At 37.4% G+C, this 26,929-nt stretch overlaps 1 protein-coding gene across 21 annotated transcripts in view; it reads left to right on the forward strand.

Moving 5' to 3' along the window:
* Positions 1 to 26,929, forward strand: part of TRDMT1 (tRNA aspartic acid methyltransferase 1) — a 41,381-nt gene that overhangs the window by 8,752 nt on the left and 5,700 nt on the right. For 4 of the 21 annotated variants that reach the window (XR_014951030.1, XM_021551686.3, XM_085565989.1 and 1 more), the window contains exons 1-9: positions 3,433 to 3,521; positions 11,599 to 11,708; positions 13,333 to 13,409; positions 14,878 to 14,949; positions 18,676 to 18,741; positions 20,187 to 20,256; positions 21,532 to 21,615; positions 22,109 to 22,476; positions 26,419 to 26,476. Coding sequence is in view for 20 of the 21 variants with exons in the window: in XM_021551686.3 (XP_021407361.2) it covers positions 3,458 to 3,521; positions 11,599 to 11,708; positions 13,333 to 13,409; positions 14,878 to 14,949; positions 18,676 to 18,741; positions 20,187 to 20,256; positions 21,532 to 21,615; positions 22,109 to 22,476; positions 26,419 to 26,476 (969 nt within the window). In the remaining variant the exon portion in view is untranslated. Of the gene's footprint in view, positions 1 to 2,810; positions 2,864 to 3,432; positions 11,083 to 11,598; positions 11,709 to 13,332; positions 13,410 to 14,877; positions 14,950 to 18,675; positions 18,742 to 20,186; positions 20,257 to 21,531; positions 21,616 to 22,108; positions 22,477 to 26,418; positions 26,477 to 26,929 lie in introns of those variants that run through there. The other 17 variants (XM_085566073.1, XM_085566091.1, XM_085566078.1 and 14 more) reach the window with 13 other exon arrangements.

The raw sequence follows: 26,929 nt of genomic DNA on the forward strand, positions 1-26,929 counted from the left end.
GGGAGGTTTTCTCTGTTCTCTCAAATTTTTGAATGTAGAGGAAATGGTCACAAACAATTCCCAGCTTCAAGTCCACTACCTTTCATCACGCAGCCTTATGCTGAGGGGTTACATTCATGGCCTTCACAAAACCCAGTGGCAGGCACTGCAGACTGGGGGTGAGCCCTGCTGGCTCTGCTCTGCTGCAAAGGGGAGGCCAGGGAGGAGCCTTACATGTAACTGCTTATGGAGTTTTGTGTGCCTTTTTTGAATTATAGAAACAGAGCAGTGAAAATCTTTGCTTCTCACTTTGAAGACAAGATTACGTGGTCCATTCATATTTTGTAATTTTGTTTTTCAGTTGCCAAGTACAATGCAGAATCTTAAGGAAGGGGGCATGTTTCTGTGATGTTCTTGTGCAGCATTGCTAATTGTAATGTTTTTAATAATTCTGAAGCATTTTGAGAAGCGAAAATATTGCAGTGGTTTCGTGTTCCTCTAACCACATGTAGCTGTTTCACTGGATGTTTGTTGGTTACCAAGGCAACAATTTCAGACCTAGCATGATTATCTGTATCATACCGTTCATCAGAGATGTGGGCAAACTCCAGAAACTTCTGCATTGAGGAAACGATGCTAGTTGGTAGGAGGCAGGAGTTTTCAAAGCTGTCTCAGTGAAAATGCTGGTATCACATGCTTATGTCAATAACTTTAAAAATATCATTAAAAGATCAGTTTGCTTAAAATAGATTTTACTATAAATATATTGAGTCAAGCAAATAGCTGTTTCATCAATGCATTATCATAGTTCTGTAGATGTGCCCATTTAGAATAAATTAACATCATTTTAGAAAAGCCTTTAATTTGTTATTTAAAGCAAACAACATTGTGGAGCCATAACTGATACATGAATCAGCCCATACTTGTGTCCTAAAAAGTGCAGAGTCCAAAGTTGGACTTTGGACTTCAACTCTGCTATTAACCTCATCTTTTAATAAAATTTAATGTTCATGGAGTTTTATGGGAATCCTATCCATCCTATATGCATGAAGAAGAGTAAAATGGAGCTGTCACAATACCCGAATTTCAGTAAGTCAGAGAGATCCAATTGGGAAATTTTGCAGACGTGGCTGCTTTGGGGTCACAAGACAAAGTGTGAGCAACATTTAGCTTGCCCCATGACAATGGCAGCACATGTTAGCAAGATTTTCTGAGTGAAGGATGAACAATTGCTTTCACAGGGCTCACCCTCCCTCTGCCATCATTCCAGGTTTTCCTGTGAGAAGCAAGATATGAGTGGCCATGGACCTCAGCACTTCTGAGCCATTGCTCCTGTTTGAAATAAGCAGCATGCCTTAAATACTATTATCTAAATTTGGATGAAGAAAGTATGGTTATTATTATGTTGACTTTACATTTTTAAAGTGAAGAACACTACAAGTAACTGCTTCCAGATTCCCTGTTTTCATTTTGGTTCTTTTTGCAGCTATCAATTAATAATTACAACCAGGTTAGGGCAGCCACAGTCATACAGAATTATAAAAGTGACTGCTGCCAGTTATTTAAAAATGAGTGCTATGGAAGTTTTGGTGCTTCCCATTCTTTACATAAGGAAGCCAATAAAATCCCAATCTAGCTTATTAATTTTTTTTGTCGCCAGAGTGGAGGCATGTTGATCATATTCTCCAGTTTACTACACTGGAAGAGGAAGTAGGTGGAGGATTTCCCCTGAGCTGGGAATCTAATGCCACCAACCAGCACAGCAGACACATCTCTGCTGCTTTTTCCATATGACTCCAATTTTCCTGTGTATGAATGGCAAAAATACCTTTGAGGCAGAGAAAGAAGAAGAAAAAACAGATCTCATCCCTGTCTTCCTGTCTATTATTAATTGCTCCAGGTACTGGGTAGCTCCAAATAAATGAACTGTTTCTGGCTGACTACAGCTCCCACTCATCACAGTATCTGGCATTGCTGTGGTCTGTAGACAAGAAACTCAAACTCATTCATCGGCTTTACTGGTTTCAATAGTCTAAAAGTAACTTTTTTCTTTATTTTCACCTTGCATCTATAACTTGAATGGGTTCTATTAAAGTGTATCTTCTTAGCTGATAACAACTTTGCTCTTTGCAACCCATCTTCCTCATCTTGACCAATTTTCTTCAGAGCCTTCAGCATCTTTGTCCCATGACTCTTTTCACCACTAAGCACATTTTTAGTTTTGTTGCACCATGTAATTCCACTTTCTCAGTTCTCCATCAACCACCAATGCAGGAAATCTGCATGCAGCTGGTTGCAAAGCCTGCTGCTCTCCTCTGGTGTCTCAGCTGCCGCACTTCCTTTCAAGTGATGTAGACTAGATATAGACTTGAATTTCTTGTTTTAGTCACCTTCTATGGCTGACAAATAAAGCAGCAGCCCTAGCACTGATAATGAAGATCCAGGTGAATGACAGGTGAATGATGGCACTGTTTTGAAAAAAAAAACTGGCAAGGACTGATATTTTTACTTTGAAATTTTGTTTCTAATTTCACTGTTTTCCACAGGTCATGCATCCTGGTTTTTTTGGAGGAGTGCATTGAAAGGCAGCAGATTTACCTCCTTTTTTGCCTTCCAGTTTCAGCTAAAATTTCTTCCCCCACTCTAAATCAAGTGGTAGGAGCTACTATGACACGCTGTGTATGAAGCAGCTGCTAAAGAAAAGTAACTATTCCTTAAACCCATCTTGTTTTTGACAGGTTTCCAAAAGGCTCCACAACAATATAATCAAATCAAGAAACTAGTGGAGAAACATGTTCAGGTTTGGTTTGGTTTTTTTTTTTTTTTTTTTTTTTTTAATTTTTAATCTTCACTTTACAATCTGAATCTGCAAACTGAGGCGTAGGTGAGTGTCTGCTTGACTGTGGTGGGTAACCCATGCAACAGTCTGTGACGCATTTACTCTGGTTGATACATATAAATGTACATACATACACAGACGCACATATATATATGTATTTGTTTAAAAGACCGGATATATGAACATACACACACAGATATATATATATATATTTGTTTAAGAGAGTGGACACTTTTCAGGGGCAACAGAGTCGTTGAGCAGTGTCTTCCTTCTCAATTTAGCAAGAAGCGCTGGTGCAAATGAGCGCAGTTTCATCAGTAATTTCCTTCTTTCCTGTGCGGGCTGCGAAAGGACTTTCCGAAAACATCACCGTCCGCCTAACTGCGGCCCGCCGGGCCCGCGGCAGCGCCAGCCCGCGGCAGCAGCCGCACCGCCTCCCCTCATGAGGACGGGCCCCGGCGGCACTCGGGCACCCGCCCAGCCACCGCTCCCTGCGCCGGCCGCCCCGGCTCGGCCTGACCCCCACGGGCACCCCGGGGGCGGCAGGGCCGGCGGTGGCCTCGGCCCGCGGCTCCCCGGGGCGGGCGGGGACGGAAGCGGCGGAACGGGCGGGCGGTGCGCGGGAGGGGCGGGCCGAGCATGGCGGCGCTGCGGGTGCTGGAGCTGTACAGCGGCATCGGCGGGATGCACCAGGCCCTCAGAGGTACCGGCCCGCGGGGCTCCGTGCTGCCCGCCCCGCCCTCGGGGGCTCCATCCTCCTTCCCGAGAGGGCCCCGCCTCGAGGAAGGGGGACAGTGCAGGGTGCCTCCCTTGCCGATGGGCGGGCACAGGTGGCCCCTCTTCTCCCATAGCCCCTGGCCCAGTCCGGCGTGTGGCACCAGGTACCCAGGAGCACGTTGGGACTGGAATTAAGGATCCCTGCTCCTTGTTTGGCCCAGGCAGCTGCTTCTGCAGAGGCCGTGATTTTGTGCTTGTTATTATGTGCTCTGTGTCATACAGAGGCACCCCTGCTGCAGATGGGATGGGGATCACTGGGATGCCCAGGATGATAACCACAGGAGCCAGGGTTTCCCACACGTGGACTTGGTTTTCATAGGCCATAGTTAGGTGAACAGCTGAGCCGTGTTGAGTATGAGCAAGCCTGACCATCTGAGGCTGGTGTAATATTTTATAAACATGAAAATCAAATATGGAATTTCAGCTGGTATAGGGAGTTCACACCACGTTCCCAGGTGAGTTTTTGATCTGGCAGAAGGAACCCTGGAGCTCAATTTGCTGAATTGTTAAAGCATGGCCCGGGTGACCTTCAGCAGATCTTGTAGACTCTCTGTGAATTGGCTTCCCCAAATTAAAAATTGAGTTAGGGTTATTGATTTCTGTTGTAAAGTACCCTGGACCTTATTACTTTGAAGGCCATGTCTCAACACACATTAGTATAACTTACGATAATCACTTATGATAAGTATAGCTTACGATAACAATTTTAACTGTAACTACAATCCTTCAAATCTTTCAGCCTTCAGGAGCATTAGCAGAGAGCATTGTCATAAAAACATCCAGTTGAAACTTGCCTTGTCTTGCTATTTTTCCAGGGAGCTATGGAATATTAAGGCTATGCTTATGGACTGAAATCCATTTAGCATAATTTATTTACTTAAAACACACGGTTGTCAGAGTAGCATTTTTCCTACTATTCTATTTTTGCTTGAATGTATCTAAGTGCTGTATTTATGAACATAAATATATAAAATATATTTTAATGTATTTATTATATGTATATAAATACACAACAAAATAGTTTCCTGCATTATTCCTAGCCACCTGTTTTTGAGGATGTATTTTCCTTATTTCCAGAGACATTCTTTATTAAGAGGCAAGTATAGCTTTGCCTGGAACTGCACATTTTGGAGGTTTTGTAGAATGAAAACAGTGTGTTATGTCTTCTATATGGTGTACACACTAATGGTAACATGCGTCTTTTCTGGTAACCAGGTTCTTGAAGTGATGGCAAGCTATCCATGTTTGTTGTATTATAAAATATTTCCATATTTCCGCAGAAAGTGGACTGGTTCCTGAAAGTTAGTCTACACCATGGTTTCTTCACTCTTTATTGAATTATCTAGCTGTGTTTTTGCCATAATAATGGATGTCTTGGGGCAGCTTAGTAGTGTGCTGCAATGTTTAATAAATTATAATGCTAGATGTGATGTCCTGTGAATTTCCACCTGGGAAAACATAATTTATAACTCAGTAAATACCTAAAAGTGTGGGAATGTTGGGAATGCCTCATTAGATTATCTGAAGACTGTAAAGTTTTGTCCAAGATACACAGAATTAGGGATGCCCCAGCAAATAGTTACTGCAAACAGGAGGTCTTGAAATCATGTCACTTAATGGTGTAGTTTGGAGACTGAAGGACTTAACTAAACCCCCTTTATAATTTCCTGAAAAGGTGCATTTACTTCTACATTACTGTTTCTGAACTTGCTGACAAAGCTGATTCAGTGTCAGTCTTTGGTGTAATTTCTGTTCTTATGGATTTGCATTTGACTGAAGAAATGGCAATAGGTATGAACAGTAAAACTGAGCTTTTTCTGTAGTGGTATCAGCCAAAGCAGATAAAGAGACTGTAAGTAAGGACATTTATTATTTGTGTAAATGACCCTAACTAGTTCAAAATGGTCGGGTACCAATTGAAATTTGCAAAGTGACTAGACACAAAGCTATTTGCATTACAGTTGGTATAATATTTTTCAATCTGGATGCTTGTTTGTCTGGGAAGCCTATGAGAGTCTAGCCCATAAGCATTGGGAAATGCTTATGTCTCAGGAAACGTCTAAACCATACACTTCTAGATGAAAATATTGTTTAGAATCTTATTAAAAGTAATAGGCAAATTGATTAAAAGGTGTCCTACAAAATTTGCACAAAGTATTTAAGAACAGGTTATTATATAAAACTATTTTTGATGAATTGGATTTCATTTAGGAGCAGAAATGTACTTGGGCATTTGATAATTTCTCCTGGTTTTTAAAGTCCTTTAGACATCTGGATTCAGTTTTCTTACACAATTTATGAATGAACAAAGTAAAGTCAAGGGGCATTAAAGTGTTTGCTTTTACGTGCAAATAAAACAGAGAAGAAGTGAATGTTCTGCTGTAAGTACTTTAATAATGTGTTTCTTACATGTTTTTGGCCTGTATCTGTACATGAAACCATGCTGTTTGAAAAGGTCTCTCATCCTATCCTTCATTTAGCAAGTGGCAGATTGTTCAGCATCTTCTTTTAAATCATGTATAGAAATATTAGAAGGATTGTAGGATTTTTTTTTCCATATAAATATGAAGTTTGAAAGAAAGGCCTCCATTGTGCCAGTGCTTCCATAAGCCAGATGCACAACAGATGATGATTATGTATAATAATATATTATCTTAGTATGGTTTCTAGTGAATCTATAAGCCAAGAAAAATAATAGGAATATGTAGACAACTAAGGGAGCATGTAATATTTCAGTGGCAGCATCCCAGAAAAGCCTTGCTCAACAAAAGGGATTCTGCAGTTCTTGTAACCTACTTCCTGCCATGTAATGGAGTTAGTTATGGTTAATTCAGCTGGTCCCACTTTCTACTTTTCTGTGAAATTGCCAGTGTTTCAGTTGTCAAATAGGTATTTCTCAGGAAATCTGACACTGACTTTTCTACCTCAATGCCCTTCTTGGCTGTGATCTTTCAAAAACTTAGTTGTAGTATAGCTTGCAGGATGAAGATGATTGTTGTTTTGGCAGCTATCATTAACATAGAATGCATTTGGCACCAAATATTATGCAATTGGTTTTGAGATTGTCCTTGCCTACCGTAAAAAATAATTACATTTTCACATATTGATGGAAGTTTATAGTCTCTTGTAAGTATTTCCTGGTAATGAGTACATAGAAGTTGTGAGTACATAGTTTCATAGTTTAATCACATTCTTTTTGTCAGTGAAGAGAAAGTTGAGAAAGTTGTTTCTGGATGTAGGTTTCAGTCTGAAGCTGAAAAAGAAAAATCTTGGGGATTGTCTAGCTCTGTGTTGGTACTTTAGCTATAGATAATTCAGCACATGTAGAATTTCTGGTTTTAGATTTTGAATGCTTTATAATAATATTTTAACGCCAAAGACCTGCAAAAATATACCATCTTTTGCTGGTATCTTTTCATAAAGATGCCATCAAAAGATGGTAAAGTTGAACTTAGTTAAAGTCAGAAATCAGTGGGTCTGTTCATATTCATACTCTTGAAAGACTGAGGCAGCTAAGGGATGAAAGTGCATTTCTTTCTTCTTCCCATGCTGTAGCCCAAGCCTTTTAGTATTTATAAAGATTAATGTTTAAGTCAAATATGTCTAAATCTATGATAATTTTTTTTATGTGTGTGTGAATTAATTTGTTCTTTATAAAGTGCAGAGTTTCTGCAGTGAAAAATAGTGGTTTATTTTTAGAAAATCTATGGCTACATATTAATTTCCTTAGTAACTTTCCATGAAACAAACAGCCCGCTCTCCCTCCTTCCCAACCAAAACAAACCTAAACTGGTTTATTAATTTAGGCAGCTTTCCCGTGAAAAATGGGTTCCATGTCTCTGCCACAAGCATTTGTAATCTGCCAGGTCCCTGAAAAGAGTCTTCTTGCATGAAACACTAAAGGACATATTCTAAAAAAATACCATAAATTTGCAGTGATGAAGTTGGTGATATTTTTCCTCTGCAATTGTTATATTTCAGTTTTACAGAGTAACAGCTATTGTCTCTTGTGCTCTGTCAGCTGTGTTTGTTCATTTTAGTTGATTGACTCTGTGAATTGCACAGCACAGTAAACTGGTGTGTGTATTTACACTGGGCAAAGCTATCCCACCAGGAGAGGCAAAGGAGACAAAACTGGCTCTGGCATTCAGCACAATGCAAAACAACAGATTGCTGGTTTGAGCAAGTTTTTACGCCTAAACTCAATTTAATGCTTCTCCAAAATACAGCTCTTTGTAGCACAGGATGGTACCAGTTGTGCTATAATGTAAGTTTATAAGGTTTATATGGCTTAACATGATAGAATCCTTTACAAATAGAGCAGTGAAGGGAGTTGCTAAATATTCTGCAGGAACCAAGTATTGAGTTTACTGATAGTCATGTTGACTGTAGCCATGGACAGTTCAGCCTAATCATTTCAGCCAAGAACTGACAACTCAGAAATTAAATCTTTGCTCTCTGTTTTAAAAGGAAACAGGACTGACAAAACTTGTGACTAATCTTCCCTTTTCCATCTGTTTCCATATACCTGTCAGAACAGATAATTGTTCTGGATCCTATTTTCCAGTATACTACAATCTACCACTACCCTTGCTATAACACAGTGTATTTCATGTATTTTGTTGACATTGATGACTCTATTGCAAAAGTACAGTAGTGAATATAAACAGATCTATATTAATTTCAAAGTCTGCAGAAACACATGACAAAGGAATCAATTCTAAAGAGGAAAAGGACAGATATTGTAATGTCAGAAATGTTATTTCTGGCATTTGAAGGTGACACTCTTTGGGTTTACTTTTTCAAATCAGAAGCTAATGCACACATCCTGTCTTTGTTTCAGATGCATCACCTTCCAGTCCTTACAGCAGTGTCCCTTCCCCTCAAGAATGACAACTCCATAGCTGAAAGGGCTTTGTAAGCATTGTGTATTCAGTAGAGAACTGGGACCCAAAGTGTGATTGCTGCCTCTTTAGACAGTTTAAGTAACAGTCAAAGAGTTTTCTGTTGTCTGTGTCCCAATAGGTTTTAAGCTTTTAGTACATTACTAATAGGATGATACAAATTTGATTTCACCTGCTTTCAGCCAAGAGAAAATACTACAATCTAGTCTGCATAAAAATAAGTTGTAACACCTCCCTCAGTAACTTCCCCATCATGTCTGTGGCTTCCATTTGAGCTATTTGAACTCATCTTGCTCAGAAATGAAAAGTCTCAGTTCAAAGACTGGTGTTGAGGAATCCTGCAAATTATGTATTCCAGCAGCCTCTTAGTTTCACTTAGGATATGTGTATTATTTTTTCTTTAGTCTGAATAAAATTATACTATTTTCTGCATTTTGTAATTATCTTAAATATCTTTGTTTTGAAAATTTGATGTACTTTATTGAGGGAGATAAAAAAATCCCCAGAGCTGTGTATGTGTATATATTGAAGTTCTTCTATGTATTTTGGGGAGTTGATTTAACATCCCACCAAGTCAGCGATTCCTGAGTTGGTTTTGTGCCTTTTGTCAGTGGGGATAGTTAAACACAGTGTTGATTCTGTTTTTCTTAGATTCTGCTTTCAGGCTTTTTTTATGGTGCATTCCTTATAGTAATTTTCAAGTAGTAAATGTAATTGCTATAGAAAAACAGAATATCACAGCTTGACATAATGTTATTTAACTTTCAGGAGAAGTTCTTTAAAAATGTTGCATTTTCTCATTGTTTGAAATTTACACAAGCTTTTCTTTGTTAGGTTGGATGTGTGAGAGCTGCTTGTCTGCTTGAGCTGGTTCATGTGTTTCCAGGGCATTTCCACACAAATACGCTTAATCAGCTTTTAGAGGGAGTGTGTTCTGTAACAGGAATTCTCAAGTGAGCTGCAAATTTGAAATGGAGGAGAAGCTTTGAAAAAATTATCAGGTCTTTGAATTAGGAAGAGAGGATCTCAGATGGAATACTTCAAGAAAAGTTCCTGTCCATTTTCCATGCTGGTTTACATCTCTGGTTTAGACTGAACATTGTATTGCAAGGAGATCCAATAGGTTACTATTAGCTGTGTGCTCTCTTCCAGTATCCCCAGCCTTTTGGGCCTGTGAAGTCCTCAGTAGCTATTTTTGCTTGTATGTGTGCAGGGAGATATTGAATGGATGGCAGTAAAAAAAAGAATGTCTGAATCATGAGTTGTGAGAGAAAGCACACAGCTTGCCTTCCCAATTGCCCTTTTTAAACTATGTGTTAATTTAGATAATAATTTGAGGGTCTTGATTTTTTAAATTTTATTTTTCTTCTGGATTACTTGGAAAACACAGTAAGAGTTAGCTTGTTAGGACAATATGTTTTAAGAACTGAAGGAGTGAGTGAGAAAAGCAGTCTCTTAACAGTCTTGGAAGTTTGTTCCTGTTACTTAGATGCTGCAGCTTTGTTTTAGGAAGATGAGAGTATTGGTTCTTGCATATGTTTGTAAATTGAGGCATTCATCCAGCTTTCTTTTCACGCTAGGTGTCAGTGTTAACTTACCTGTTCTGTAATCTCAGGTGTAGTCATGCTATTGTCCTTGTGGATACACCTGTATTTAGTTCTCAGTTACAACTTCTGGTCAAAAGGTCAAGACAGTAATGGCAAATAATGATTTGTATGTTGACCCTTAATGGTCTGTAAGTATTTATCTTGTGAAAAACCTTATCTTTTTGCCCTCGATTGCATCAAATAAACCTGGAAGAACCAGCTTGGTCCTTGCTAAAATGTCTGCTACATTTTTTTCAATACCCAGATTTCTCTTTCATCTTAGTTTTGACTAAGACAGCCTTGAAAACCTGAAAGATAGTGGATGGATGGTAACTTCATTACTCAAAATTAAATGTGCTGGGATCATTCCAGTTGGGCTTTTATCTTCTCAAACTGTAAATAATTAGCTGACTAGCAGTAATTCATACGGTGTCTTGTAAGTTCATTTGTTAATGTGTTACTTGAGCATATTTATAGATTATTCGAAGGCATGTGGCTATTTGCCTTGTTTCTTTTGGTTTACAAAAGTTTTTTTAAAGTTGCCTGTGTTTCATCTGAGGCTTTGTAATGCCGACCATAATGTAAATATCCTGGTGGTTGATACTGATCTCGGGTATCAGGAGGTAGGGTCATTTCTCTGCCTGCAGCTGTGACAGTAACCACAACCTGTCTTCTTGGATAAGAAGCTTCAGTGAAGGTATTGTGTTTAGTAATAACAAATAGTGTGACATGATGAGCAATGGAGTAAACACCGCTCTTTTTATCTCTTTAGCTTCTGTAGAACCTATTACTCTGTTACTCTATAAATTAACAGTTGTTTATTTACATTCTTTTTAGTTTATTTTTATTTCAGGGTTTTAGCTGTGAGTTTGTTACACTGTCCTCTCTTCAATAACACCTTTGTCCAACGGAGGAGAAGCTGCCAAGTTTGGTATTTTGGGACCTTTAACTCAAAGGAGGCAGCAGTTGAGTTTGAGGCCTAAGGCTTTACTGAAATGTAAGCACAAATGTTTTTCAGGAAGCTTAAATTTTTATTGGAAGAGTAGACATATGTCAAACGTATTGGTGCTATTTTTTCATAATGAGAAAAAATAGTCTCTAAAATAACACACTTATTTCTTTTAAGTTGTCAGAGAATAAGGTAGTGGCAGTGGGGCTTGGCAGGTTGACTTAGGATTCCTGTAGCCAGGAACTTGCTGGCCACAGAGACCTGCACAGAGGTGAAAATGTTGTAGAGGTGCACCCTGTTTGGAATTTTTTTACCTACTTTACTTATCTACTTTTTTAATCTACTTTAGCTTCCATTTTTGGATATATAAAGAAGGGAAGTATTGCCCATATGATTAGAAAAACAGTATGTTTTTTATACAAAGTTTCAAAGATAACACAGCAGAATTTGATTGTGTAATTTGCCTTTTGGTTTTGAGCAATGCTGTAAGACAACTGAACAAATACATTTTTCTAAGAGTAGTAAAGAGAAGCTAGAGTTTTCAAATTATTTTTTTAATTTTAGAAAGCTGCACACATGCAGAAGTTGTAGCTGCTGTTGATGTGAACACTCTTGCCAATGATGTTTATAAGCACAACTTTCCCAGCACACCGTTATGGGCAAAAACTATTGAGGTGAGTAATTAATATGTTTTTCACCATAGTCTGGCATTTGTAAGATGTGAGTTGCTTTCACTGTCTTTATTACTAACAAGAGAAACAGAAATATTTATGTTATTATGAATAAAGTAGTTTTGCATTAACTTTGGTTGCTTGTGCTGTGTTTGCTTGTTGAAGTAAGAGGGATTTCATACTGAAGGCTTTTCTTGTAAGTCTTGCCTTCTGCATGAAGAAAGGTTATATAAATGTCAAGAGGAACACTTATCATCACTGAAGGAATGTCAAAAATCATATTTTTGGATTAAAAAAAATATTTTCATGTACTTTGAAAAAATTTAATTAAATTACTAGGGGCATGCTTTTGTTTTGAAGTTATAGTTGGGCTCAGAGGAACACAAAAAACTATATTGGACTGAACACTCTTGAAATCTTTTTTAATGGGCTCAATAGATAAAATGTTTTAGGAATTCTGTCACTTGCCAAATTATTTGAAAAATAACTAAGTAAAATTGGATTCTGTATTAATAGATGATGGGCAAGCTAGGCATGACGTTTTGCATGGATTGAGTTAGAAATTACTGTATACTTCTGAATCTTCTTTTACAGTTTTACAACATGACAGTAAAAGATACTGTGCCTGTTTCAAGACACCAGTTTAAGTAAGAGTTAAATAGGCGGCTAAAGGTTAATTGCTTATTCAGCACTCAATTATAACTGGCTAAATGATAGGTTATTGTTTTATAATGGAAAAAGAATATGAATCTTTGCCTGTATCATTTTATAGAAGACAAGAGCAGATTATTAGAGCCAGTGACACCTTCTTCAAATATAATGGAAAAGAATAGCAGCTTTTTTCTAGTGTTCTGAGGGTAGCTACATTAGCTGTATAGGTATCCCTCAGAATATGTAAGGAGTGATTTCTTTGTCCAAGTCATAATTACTTGATCATTGTCCTTCCCTCCTGGCCCCTTAATGTGTTGATCCTCTAGTGTTGGTGAAAAATTAGTTTAGAGAAATTTCTACCAGTGTAATTAATTCCTACCACAGACCTAATTCTTTATTTTCTAAGCAGGATTGTCTTTGTAGAGGAGAACTCCAGCCATACAATATCTTTGACTAATTTTTATGGGGGAAAAACTATGAAATAGACTTTATAGGATGCATTGCCAGTGGGCTCCTAAGAGCTAAAACCCATAATTTGAATCCGTAAAAATTATCATATTTGCACTTGAGCTACTTTTCTTCTCAGATATGTTTACACATATTTTGAGTATGTGAACACTGGTTGTGATATTCAAAGACTTCCTATCTGAGTAATGATACTTTAGTTTCAGGAGAAGTAACAGTTGACTGAAAGAACCACTAAACACCTCAAAGAATGAACAGATACAAACCTCACGATTATGTATAAATGCTAACCTTATTAGTATTAGTGTTTTGTTTCATATGAAGAGCAGTGAATGCATATTTACATTTTATGGTCTGCCAAGGTAGAAAATATTTTTAAATTACTAGCTCAAGTGATATATTAGGTAGTTTTTTGCTAAGTGGAAGTAAGAGGGGTTTGACTGGAAAGATTACTTGAGAATTTCATACAGTTCACAGCACTCAACAGTCTTCAATTTTTTTCTGTTTTCAGGGCATAACACTGAAAGAATTTGACAGATTATCTTTTGATATGATTTTGATGAGTCCTCCCTGTCAGCCTTTTACAAGGTAGATACAGCACACTTGGGAAAAAAGTGTAGTTATTGCACTGTATATGGTCAAAGGAGAAATGTTATCAAGAGTGACACTATGTGTGGGTAATCTGTGTATCTTTCTCTTCCTAAGAAAATGTGTTATAGCTCTGTTCACCATGATGTTTACTGAAGTGAAAGAAATGCAGCAATTTGCATCTTAATTGTTGATCACCTTCTTGCATATGTATATATTATTTCAGTTTAACCTAATCACCAATTTTGTGAACTGTATTGTTCCTCTAATAGTGAAATTTAGTGTTTAGGAGTCCTGCCTTTCCTTTTAGATACTAATCTAATATTTTTCTGGGGAAACTCCAGAAGGAGGATTGGAATTTCTCAGTTCTGCCTGAGACTTAAGAGTGTAATGTGGTTTTATTTGTACTCATGTACACAGACAGATTATTCTGAAGAATATTTCTATTTTAGCCAAGACCAGAAGGATAATGGCTTTGAAATGATTTTATGGATGATAAGGAGAAATATCTTGATGATTAAAGAGTGAGTTTAATGAGATGTTATTTGTCAGATTAATTTGGAATTCATATCATTTGACAGCAGTGACCAGTGGGGTAAGATTCTAGTAACTGCACTCATGCAAAGTAGGAGCTTAATGAAAAAAGTCTGTTGATGGTGATAATAATGACTGTGTAAGAAAGTATATCTCATTGAATGTTCTAAGATTGAAAAGCAATCTCTGTAAAATGGTACTGATCTGTAAAAATGAATTAGTACAAAAAAAAAAAAAACAAAACAACAAACCTCTGATGTATATAGGAAACATTTCAGATTTTTGTTCTTTATAATACGATGAAAAGAAAAATCTGTATGGCTAATTAATTTAGATACATGTTAAAGCTCTTATCTTACCAAGCTTTTTTTTTTTTTTTTTTTATTAGCTAATACAAGTATAAGCTAGGGAAACACACGCCTGGCATCATTACCATTTTTGTAACCTACATAATCTTTCCAGTTTAGTGTTAGAAAATTGATTCCAAAGTTATTCATGTGGGCTCAATCCTGCTAAATGGTGAACAATGAGGCTTTAATTCATAGAAGTAATTTAATATATTCAGTGCAAAATAGCAGGGTATTCCCAGAAACCCAGTGGGGGTTTTTTGTTCATTCAGAGCCAAGTATGTTCAAAGGCTTTGCTGGACAAGACCAGAATGCTAAAGCCTTTGCAGACAGGGGAGTGGATTTCATTACTGAATGCTTCCATTTTAACCTTGCTGTGAGCTGATGGATTCCAGGGGCAGACATTCATTCCTTAGAGCATCTCTCAGGACACTGCCTCTGTGAGCAGGTCCTCCTGTCTGTACGTGATGCTTTTGCAGAATCCCCTTTCGAAACTCAAAGCAAAGTGTCAGCATTCTGTAGAAAGATGTAACTCAAATGCCAGTGTGCCCTGAGTAATACACCGGTGTTTCTTTATTCTTTCTTAGAACTGGCCTGCAAGGTGACGTGTCCGATCCACGGACCAAGAGCTTTCTCTATATCCTTGATATTCTCCCAAGGTATAAATGAACTTCTACCTTCATTGTAAAGCTAGACTTTGTTGTAACTAGGTCTTCTACATTTCAGTAAGACAAGATAATCTTTATTGTTTTAGAGGGACACTACTAGTGCTGTATTCTGTGTTTGTTTTCACATGATCATATGTGACTTACAAATACTTGCATTTTACTAATGCTGTAATCACTTCATTGTTGCTGTATATGCTTTCATCATCTGGTTTCCTTTTCATTATGTCTGTTTAAACTGTGCCTAGATGATAAATTAAAAGAGTTCTGTCCAGTTCAACTTCAAATTTGCATTGATTTTACATAGAAACAGGAGTAGTTTGCCTATTGGTCTCATGGAAACATGAAAAGTTTTTAAAATATTGGGTTAGATTTAACATATAGTCATCTTTTGAAGAGGTACTGTGGCATTCACATTCTCAGGACAGAGAGACATAATTCTGTCTCTCAAGAGAAGCACAGAGAGAAGAAGAGAAAACAATCTTTATCTCTGCTCCTTTGTTTTCCCCATGTGGAATTTGGTATGGAGATTGTTTACCTGAAGTGATTGCTTGATTGGATTCTGGTGAAGGTTGTTTGGGTTCAATGACCAATGGGATCCGGCTGTTTCTTGGACTCTCAGCAGGCAGTCACGAGGTTGATAGCTAAGTAAGAAGTATGTAAATAGAATAGGATAGTCTCTCTTTAAATAGTATATTAATGTAATATAGTATAGTTTTAATAAAGCTATCCTTCAGCCTTCTGATCTGGAGCCAGACATCATAATTTCTTCCCAGTTGGGGTTGCCTTTTTTACCATAAGGTACCATTTGAAAATTGGTTTAAGTATGCTATTGACTCTACAATGCAATGCATCTTGCAACCACTTCTGTTCATTCATAAAGTCTCTGTTCTTTTTGGTGCTGCTTCTAGATATCTTGGGGCAGATTTGTTTTTGGTCTGTAGTACAATCTCTTGCTTGGAGTAGTAATACTAAAAAATTTGAATAGCACTGCATTGTCTGGACAGTGTCCTTGAATTAATCTGTTGTTTTTTGCCTGGTCATATCCCAGTTCCTAATAAAACAGCCATAATTATTTTTATTAGTGGCAGTCTTTCTTCACCTGGAGACTAGGACAGCTGTTCCCTATATATTCCTCCATTAGTTCATCTTGCTGTCAGGATTGGAAAAGGACAGGTGAATGTTTGATATCTCTTTTACTAATTTTTTTTTTTCATGAATGCTTTCAACACAGAAGGAAGCCAGTACAAAAAAGCCTTTCTTTCAAAGTGATGTTAGCACTGAGAGAAAAGAGTCTTCATCCTTGTTCCAGAAACTTTATGCAGCCAACAGCATTAAATGGAACTGTGTCTTTGCCTTTGTCATGAGCAGAGAGAGAACAATGACACAGAAGGGCTGAGTGGCTTGGCAGGGCCATACATAAGAAATCTGTGGCAGACAACACAGAACAAAACACAGATTCTGTAGCCCAGTAAGTTAGACAATTCCTAGATAAAAAAGAATTGTTATTATTACTCCCCTGCTTCTGTCAGAGACACAAAATTAGGGAGAGAATGTGGGTTGTTTAGAAGTTGCAAAGCATTTCTTTTGAGGAACAAGAAATGTAATACAGGTATCCAACTGATCTGTTAAAATGATAAATGAAACCTGGCAGATACTGATTAAGTTAATAATTAGTCAGAATAACAGTATCTACATATCCTTAAAGTCATCCTGACCTCAGGATTCCTTTCCATTAAACTGAAACATAGTTAAGAGGCTGGCTGTTTTTGGACATTGTAGTTCATTAATACAGAAATATTGCCCGCTGCTGTGGACTTAGCTGGATAAACAGCAGAAGCTTTTCCTTCTCAAAACCAGAGTTTTAGACACTCCAGGACCTGAATTTTTATCATCATGATGCAAAGGGCTTGGGCTTGGCTGTCTCACTTTTATCTCAACATCCCAGGAGACACAGCTAATGTCCCTTATCTCCTTGGGGAGGGTTCTTGAAGCAGCACCTACTCTAAGTAGTCAGTAGAAGGTTCAACGTGGTGGTTTCTGTAGACTTTCTCAGTTCCAGTGGATTTGTGTTTTACTAAGATAGTGCTTATGTGTTTTTTGAATATGATACATTTGCGAGAGATTGAATATGGAGTATTTCAGCCCCAAAAAAAGAAATTCTTATTATGGGAATGATCTGTTTACATTCTAAATTGCTGTATGCATGCAGTTTATGAAAAGTATAAAATCATTTCTCATCCCTTAGATGTACTTCGTTTCTGTTCAGTCATTTATAATGAATTACTAAAATGAGATTCAGAGGTAGCCTGGGATGACAAATATTAGAGATAATGGAAAGGACAGTTTCAAGATCTGGAAAGACATGGGAAATCCTTGGAGCACCCAGCCAGCAAAGTCCAACCCAAGTGGTCCAGATACTGTCTGTTTATTGTGTCCAAGCCATAACCCAGCAAAATCCAATACTAAAACATCAAAATGCTGCTTTTACAGAAACATTTTTAATGTTAATACCTACCAAGTATTTAACACTTCCTCTTTGTACAGTAATTACTTGCCTTGTGATCTGTCAATCCCCTGTGAGTGCTGGTATTTCAGGCTGTGCTCTGGGTTCATTGCTGAAAATAAGTTTCATAGTAGTCAATGATGAAGAGTGTGGGTAGATATACCAGCAGATATATTCTCCATTCCTCTGCAAGGAATTTGGCTGATGCTGCTTTTTTCAGCCCAATATTACCTTTTCCCTATTATTTTTAGTATTTTTAAATTTGGCATAGTTTCTTGTACATTTTCCAGTTTCTTGTGAGATACAGTGGTTCTTTTAATTCATGTGTCTTTAATTGGTGGTATTTAAAAATGTGCTGAAACAAATTCTGCTGTGATTTGCTCTAATGGAAGTCCAAAGTCACTAAATTGAATAAGCATGAAGCTGCTGTCTGCAGGCATTAACATCCTACTTCTGTATGTTGTTCTGAGATCTCAGTGTGTGACTGACATTGTGTGTCTACATTAGTCTTAGAGAATTAATCAGTGCTACAGAATGTTCTCAGAGACTTGAGTCTGAATCATCTATGCTTCTAAATTGCTGGAACAGTCCCTGGCACAGTTTGGGCATGCTCTTTTCTCCAGAGATTTAATACGCTGGTTTTGGAATGTGCCTATTTCCAGACCTTTGCACTGATCCTAAAGCTGAGACACCTTCTTCCCCATCAAAATAAAAAAGTCAAGTTTAGAAAATTGAGAATATCTGCAGTTTGAACTCTAAATATGTTGTGTTTCTTTAACCAGTTAAATAAATATGATTTCTGATGTGTTATCAGTAAGGTTTATGTGACATTTTGACCTTGATTTCCAGTATGAGCACTTGAAAACAACAGTTTTATGGCTAAGTAGCAACCGGCTTTCCCCCAACAATTATATTTCCTATTATACACTGAATCTATTTAATAATCTGCTTTAGGAAATGAAAAGTGATAAACATTTTCAAAAGTACATGCATAGAGTACAAGAGGGTACAGGTGTTCATCCAAACATAGGTGGAGTTTGTGGTTTTTACCAGCAGTCCACATTTTTAATTCAGTTGGTTTTTCAAGGATGCTAAACTTTAACAGCTAGCATGATGTGGGAATACTTTGATCTTTCTACTAGCTAAACAGATCTGTGGATGAATGTAATGTACTTTACATCTTGTTACACTGATTTGCTTTTTTTTCCTTGTAGGCTTCAGAAGCTTCCAAAATACCTACTTTTAGAAAACGTTAAAGGGTTTGAATCCTCTTCTGCGAGGTAAACTCTACTTAATTTATGCAGGTTTTAGTTTGCAAAAAGGATATATTTTTTAGAAGGAGAAGGGATTTATTCTTCAGAAGGGATTTTTATTTCCTAGAATTGGAGTTAACAAAATAGCTGGAGATGGGACAGGAATTAAAATCTTAGGTTGTGAAAAGAGCTTGCTAAATAATTGGTTGTGTCTCTAAGTGGAAAAAATACAACAGTATTTTATTTTTAGTTTTATTTGATGAGTATTTGATTTGATTTTATTTGATGATCATGTTTGCTTTAGAAAAGGTCAGAATTAGTTTTAAAAGAAAAATAGTAATAGGTGTAACAATCAGAGGCTTCAGGGGCTTATTCATGACAGGATCCCATGGTATCTTGTGTTATGGTCACAGAATAGTCTTGGGGCTTTCTTGAGTGCACTGTTAGTAGATTATCCCTGGTTCAGAGCTGCCATCCAGAGATACAGTAAGAAGGTTGTATTTAGTCTTTGTCTGAAATGTGGAAGAGGAAATGTGTCACTACAGTTACCTAATCAGCAGGAAGACTCTCTTGTGACCAAAGCAGGAGACAGTTGCCATCTTTCTTCTCAGTTCTCACTGAAACAGAGTGGAATCTTTCCATGCACTCCTTATAGCACCAGCTGCCACCCTGTTTGTCATGCTCTTAATGAATGTGGCAGGCAGCTGGGAGTCATGCTCAACTGGTTCAGTGTTCAAGGTCTTCTCTTGTAGCCCCCAGGATTCCTTAGGCTTGGCCTTGCTGTCCAGTGCTTGGAACAAGCTGTACTGCAGAAAACACCCCAGTTAGGACACTTACTTTCTCTTAAGACACCTGGGATGAAGTCTCACATGCAATGCTGGGTACAGGTCACAGCTCCTGTCTATTGTATAGTTCCAGTCTAGGGCAGTCTGTATGGAATACAGAAGAAAAGTATTTTTAAGATTATTTCCCTTACAGTCTTTTTCCATTGTTTATAAAGCACTGTCCCACCTCACTTTTATAATCAAAACTACTGATTTTTGTCATCCCTCTATTTAGCCTTTTTGTTAGGTTTAACTGGTGCTGTGTATAGGAGCAGCAGGAAGTAGTGAGCTATTCGTAGTGATTTTAATCTCCTGTTTTATGAATCTCAATAAAGAGAGTATCTTCCCCTCTGATTAGTTTCCTTGTTGACACACTACAATTACTTTCCTAGAGATAGGATGTTTCTGAAGAGGCATTTGCACTGTAGTAAGAGTGAGGTGCCTTTGAATGTATAATAGTCTCTAACACTGAACTTTATATGTTGTCTCTCAAATTCAGTAATGGATGACATATCAATAATTTGCTGTCCAATTATTTCAATGAATGCTTTGGTAAATATGATGTTGAATTTAAGCTGTGTTTATTTAGGATTAAAAAAGAGGCTGAAGACTAGGTGAAGGGAATAATTGCTTTTTAATTCCTTTCAGAAATGAACTTTTGCAAACACTAGCAACATGTGGATTTAAATATCAGGAATTTCTCTTGTCTCCAACCTGTGTGAGTACTAAAATTGCTCTATCATTATTTAATTGTTCAAAATGTACTGAGTACAAGAACATTTGAAAATTCTGTATTAGAAAAGAGAGTCATGCCTGAAGCTGAGGTACACTTGAAAGAGAAAACCAACTGACATGACTTCTGATTTCTCATACTGGCTTATGCCAGTGTTGTATTGCTGTTTGTGCTCAGATCCTAGTCCCATATTGCTTTGCTACCGTTTGATATTTTTAAGAAGGCATGAATTTACACTGTAACCAGGAAGGTGGTTTTCCCTGCAGGAGCCTCATTGCTTCAGAGCCTCTGGATTTCCCAGCACAGAAAATGTGACTGTTTCTTGTGGGAGGAGGAGCTTTGTTTCCATGTCACCCTGGAAACTGAAAAAAATTTGAGAGAGATTTCGGATTGTGCAAGACTAACTGGAATCAGTGAAGTACCATAATATTTGAGAGAAGCTAATAGAATGTAGCTTGAAAACCAATTGTGATAGATTTATTTAATTGTTAGGTGTCTTACATTCCTTGTTTAAAAAGGCAAAGAGAGACTTTTTTGCTTTTAACAGAAAACAGGTAGTACCTGTCCCAAGAAATTGTGAGGCATGTGAATTTTTACATTTGTGTCACATAAAATTTTATTTACATTCATATTCATTTACAGAGAAGGTCAAAACCATGAGATGCAGAGAATAATTGCTCACTTGGATCTTTGGAAGTACTTAGGTATGGAAGTTACAAGTGTGTAGATATTATCAACTAATACCTAGAGAATACCCTGGAAAAAAGGAGGCTTCAGGGTGACTTAATTGCAGCCTTCCAGTACCTGATGGGAAACTAGAAGACAGAGAGGGGCTAACAAGAGTTTGTAGTAACAGGATAAGGGGGAATGGATTCAAACTTAAAGAGTAGTTTTAGGCTATATTCAGGAGGAAGTTCTTTGTGATGAGAGTGGTGAGGCACTGGAGCAGGTTGCGCAGAGAAGCTGCGGATGCCCCGTCCCTGGAAGTGTTCAAGGCCAGTTCTGAGCTGGCCTGGTCTAATGGAAGGTGTCCTTGCCCACAGCAGGGGGCTTGGAACTAGATGACCTTCAAGGTCCCTTCCAACACAAACCATTTTATGAGTCTCTGATTCTGTGAATACTGATATGTCTGAAGTCATAAAATATATTAGTATGTCATAGTTCTGTTACTGCATCTAATGGCAGATAACTTGTATGATGCTATAGATCACTTTTTCTCTACTATCACATGGACTAAAGGCTTCTGAATTTTGATTACAGCTTGGCATTCCCAATTCCAGGCTGCGGTATTTTCTAATTGCAAAACTTCAACAAGAACCATTTTCCTTTCAAGCTCCTGGTCAAGTGAGTCTATTCATGTTACTTCAGTTTGCTTCATTTCATGAAGAGTGAGGGTTAAGTTTTCAGTTTAGTGCTGTGTGTTGATAAATGGAGAAGAGTGAGTGAGTCCAACAGAAAAGTTAACTTCTGTCTCCTTTTTCAGCCTGGATATTGAGCTTTGTAAGGACTGATGTGCAAATTTGTGGCTTAGATGGCTTTAGACAGTTGGGAGATGTGTTTTCTAGCCTGATAGTGGGCTAGAAAACAAGCATACTGCTATATTTTTTACACACTTGGAAAGGTCTTTCTGCAAAGGCAGTTATTTGAGGCTGTTCTGACATCATTGCCAATAGGTCAACTAATCTTGATACTACTACTTTTTAAATATTCATGAAAATGACATCTAAAGGTTATTGTGAGCATCTCAGAAGGAATTCTTACTCTCTTTGTGGTTGACTGTCAAGTTGTTTATTAAATACAGTTCTTTAATTTTATTTTTGTCACAATTTCTTCTTAGATATTGACAAGATTCCCAGATCGGGATCCAGAAGGTGTACTCAAGGAAAAAGTCGCTGACAAAGTGGGTGAAACCAGTTCTTCTTTGTCCTCTGAGGAGAAGAATCTGGATCCAAACATTGGTCCAGATTCCAGCAGCAAGAGTCTACCAAAAGGGCCTTTTCTGTTTAAGCTTGAAACAGTAGAAGAAATGGAAAGGAAACATAATCAGGATAATGATTCCTCTATTCAAATGCTAAAAGACTTCTTGGAAGAGGAAAATGAAGAAATGAGTCAATATTTCTTACCACCAAAGTCCTTACTGCGCTATGCTCTCTTGTTAGACATTGTTAAACCCACCTGCCGGAGATCCACGTGCTTTACAAAAGGGTAAGTTGCCAAGAAGATATCTTGCTAAATCATGTCCTGAAAATTTAGGTGTATTTTCTCGCTTGTGTCTGTAAAATCATAGGTGTTTTTTCAAAAAATCCTAGGCCTTTGAAAGAAATCTCCTTATATATTGTGCTTTCTGGTCCAGTGGAATGCCTACATGAGAATCTGTCTGGCAGAACATCATGTGTCCACTCCAAAAAGGCATTCACAAAAGACAGTTGCCATTTGTTGTTGACCTTCACAGAAGCTTAATTATCCCTGCGGAAATATGGTTCCAGTAGACTGGTATAGTGCTGATTCATTAATGAATTGCTTTATATTGCTCAATGAAGTTACAAAGTCTCATGCATGACAGATCCATTCCTCATTAAGTCTGTCTCCACTGTTCATTTTATTGATTTCTTGGATTTTTCAGCTATGTAGATCAGAATAGCTGTGGATTGTCATGAAACCAGTTAGATTGGTGCATTACAAATCATACTTGATGGAGCAGAACATCAGTGCTTTTCTGTCTAGTAGTTTTCTGATTTGTACCTTGCAATTTTAAGTTTGACTTCTAGAAGTTGGTGAGTGTTCTGAAACTCCATGGACACCTGGTCAGGAGCTTTTCCACTGAATGCATTTGTATTGAAACATTCTGGTTGGAGCCTGAAAATTTGCGGGAATTTTTAATTCTGATAAATGTTTCTAATTTGATTGGTTTTTTGAGTTTGCTGAGTGTTTCAATAAAATGTCTTAGATGATGAGTTAAAGCTAATTGTAACGTTTTTTTTTTTTAATTAGGAGAAATTAGACTGCCAGATTGACAGAATTCCTGCAGGTTTTTTTTAACTTTTATACAGTAAAGAAGGAGAAAAAGAATTTCTAAGTTTGAAATTTGTGCAGTGGGAAAGGCTTTCCCTCAGGTCTCATTGATATATATGTATGTGCCTTTTCTGCCCTCACTCTTTTGAGATGAGGAGGAGTCAGCATCTTGCAGAATATCTTTCTTAACTAAATTAGTCAAAAAAACCCTTAGCCAGAATGGTGTCTGATGTGTCTATGTATGCCTTAAGTGTCATCAAAAGTAATTGGCCACTTGTGGTTTCACTAAAATACATCATAGTAGTTTGTGGTCATATTTATCAAAATCACACTCAAGGACGCTCCTGAGTAGTTAAAATCAAGTCTCTGTACTTGGTAGGAAATCTGACACTGGGGAAGGTGACTCTTATCCTTCTGCTGATATGGAGGTAGTTGTGGTGGTAGCTCTGTCTGATCTACCATCTTTGTTCTGTTTTCCAAGAGCCTTTGGGGAATAAGGTTGCCAACATGTTTCTCAGTGGAATCATCTCATTTACAGCTCTTCATTAAGAGAGTTTATAATTACATCTCATTAAAGTCACTTTCTGAGGCCAAAAATAAGTCCCTTCTGCATCTGTTCCAGAAGTTCTGTTTTTATATTTCTCTGAAGCATGAGATCTAGGAAAAAGACCCCTGAATGGGGTGGAACAGCACTCTGGATAGTACAGAGTATCTGTCTGTTGTTGTGCCTGTCTGGTGTCTTTCTTGTAAGTTGTGCTGACCATCAGCTTTGAGAGTGGGAGAAAAATTTCCCTCTTTTCTCTTTGGTTTTCAGGTATTTCTATCAAGGTTCATGTGATGGAAATAATCTGGATATGCCTTCTCTAGTCCTTTCTAATTCAGGGACTTTAAACACAGATAGCTCATCAGTGATTTTTGCTATATCAGAGTATGTCATTTGAAAAGCTTTGGTGGAGTATACAGCAAAATGTAATGGCCTGTAATGCATGAGAGATCAAGCAGGTAATTCGGTGTGCCCTTCTGATCCTGACTTCCTGGGCACTTAGTGAATGATTGTTGAGTTCCATGAGACTACCACCACCGTGGTTTCTCTTAGGAGTGTGTTTGTGGTGGCTGAAGTTTTAAAAGGAAATTGACTATTTTAAAGGACAGAGGAAATAAAAATAGTATCTAACTTCTCTAGATGTAGTAATTCCAGATATACTTTAAATTTTTGATATGCTGTTGACAAGAGAAGTGATATCTTTTAAAATAGTGCAAATATCAATTACAGAAGAGTTTTCTTGCTTTGTGGAAATTACTTTCTGTCAGTCAAAATATTGCAACACAATATACCCAGAAAAAATACATGTATGAAATGAAAAGATTTTTTTTCAAACTTACAGAAATAAAAGAGGCAGGGAATATTGAATCAGATGAAAATTGAAGACTGTAATTTCTTAAGCCAACTTCTTTCATAGTAACTTGTAATGAAACTTGTAATGAAATTTGCCAGAAAATCAATATGTCATTTTTTTACTGTGACAAAATTTAATTATGTTCTGGGTCTAAGGTAGGAATGTTAACTTTTCTGTAGTCAGCACCTTCAATAATAATAATAAAAAAATCCAGCTAACATTACATTAGCCATATGCCCACATTTGTATTAAAAACCAGCACGCATACACACAGACAGCCTTCAGTGCATGCAGACACCAACTGTATTGTTTTTTGCGGGGGGTGGAGTTCTGTACTCTAGTGCCAGTTATTTAGACAGGAATATTTATTTTTCCCAATAAAACACTTCAATACCACTCTGAATTTTACCCCATTTATTCATTTTGGCTCAGTTATAGTAAACTGAAATATTACCAGATGCTATATAAGAGGATGAGGATTCCTCAGTGCTGTGTGTATCACATTGTTAAACTTTGTGTTAGGGAATTTGCAGAATGCAACTAACCAATTAAAGATGATATATTTACAAAACAGATTCCACATGTATTTAATCTGTAACAGTGTTTAGGTGTTCTAATCCTGAGGAAGATTTGTAACCACTTTGTTTTAAAATGAGTGCTGCTCTGGCTGTTACTGGCAGAACTAATTGTAGCTTTTTCAGCTGAGGTTGAAATACTCAAGATTGAGCCATGCTGGGTCATTGTGTCTGTGCTGAAGGGAGAGTATTCTTTCATTCGCTGTGGAGTTAGAGAGGCTTGAAACATAACTAGTGCCATGCTTTAGGAATGGGTCCCAAGTGGAACAAAAGACCTTTATAATTTCCTTTACAGTTGTACAGATAAAACTAGAGAAGAGTGTCTGTTAACAATTGATGCAGACCACATCCCTGTAATGCAGGGGATCTTCTGAAGTCCTTCCACAGGACAAAGACATCTGTTGTCTTGACTCAGTCTCTTTCTGTTCAGAATGTTCAAACTGCCATAGTTACACCAACAGAGCATGTTTCTGAAAGCCCATGATTATATTTAAATGATAGCCTTGAAGAGACTACAGAGTAAACATGTTGTTAAGCAGTCAACCACAAAGCATGCAGAACAGCTGAATTTGAGAATTCAAGTTTACTTACTATTTACTTGGATTTAATTGTTTTTCTTCTTATTTCTGTCTTCTGCTCTGCATAGATGCCTGGCCATCACCCTTCCTTCAGTAGAAAATCTACAAGCAACCAGAAGTTAAACCTGACTGAACCACTTTGTTCCTAATGCTTTGACATGAAATCTGGAGGCTCACACTAGTGGTCCTCCTTTTAATAAGGAGTACTAATTTGAACCTCTGGGACCATTTGACCTTTAACACATTTTGCTGAATGTAAAATTGGGTTAGGCAATGTAGATGGGGATTTTTTTTGGTGTTCCTATTCTTGAATTCCTTGGCTTTGTGTAGGTGCCATGTATAAGACACTAGTGTGGATAAACCCTTGAGCACTGAGGGCAGACTCATTCCCAGAGAGCACATTCAGAGGGTACTGCACTCCAGGGTTAGCAGAGTTTATAACAAGAGTTTCTGCTATATCTGTCCAGGAGGCTGTTTGTTCATCAAGGCTAAGGAACCTAAGTAACCTCCCTGCACCTTTGCAGTTGTCAAGGCCATGAAATCAAGTGAAAATACAAATATCAATTTGTTATTGTTGTTGTTTAGGTATGGACACTATGTAGAAGGGACTGGCTCAGTTCTGCAAACAGCAGTAGATGTACAGGTAAGTGTGCGATCTAACATATTAAAATTACTTATTTTAAAACTTGAGACTTGTTTCAAAGCTTGGGTTTTTTTCTGTCTTCTCCTTTGTTATTCTGAATATTATAAGAAAAAATCTTTTAAATGTACATTTTATTGCAGCTGAGTTTCCAATTGGATTACTTTGTGTTCCTAGACAGCAGTTTGTTTAGACCAAAATTATAACTGTGTCTCTCTGTGAGGAGAATATGAGTACCTATTATTTTACTATCTGTCATGTCATACAGAGGTTTCACAAGGGTATGTGAAAACCTTAAAAATTACTAGTTCTATGGAGAACCTACAGTACAGTGAATCAAGAGCTGTTTTTTGTATGCATATAATTCAGGAAATATTGTCAGATATTTAACATGTTTGAATTTCAAAATTATTATTTATCTGCGAAGAGTGTTTTGAAAAGTTCTACTATTGATGC

The sequence above is a fragment of the Lonchura striata genome, chromosome 2 (assembly GCF_050655825.1).
Source record: "Lonchura striata isolate lonStrDom1 chromosome 2, ASM5065582v1, whole genome shotgun sequence".
NCBI lineage: Eukaryota > Metazoa > Chordata > Aves > Passeriformes > Estrildidae > Lonchura > Lonchura striata.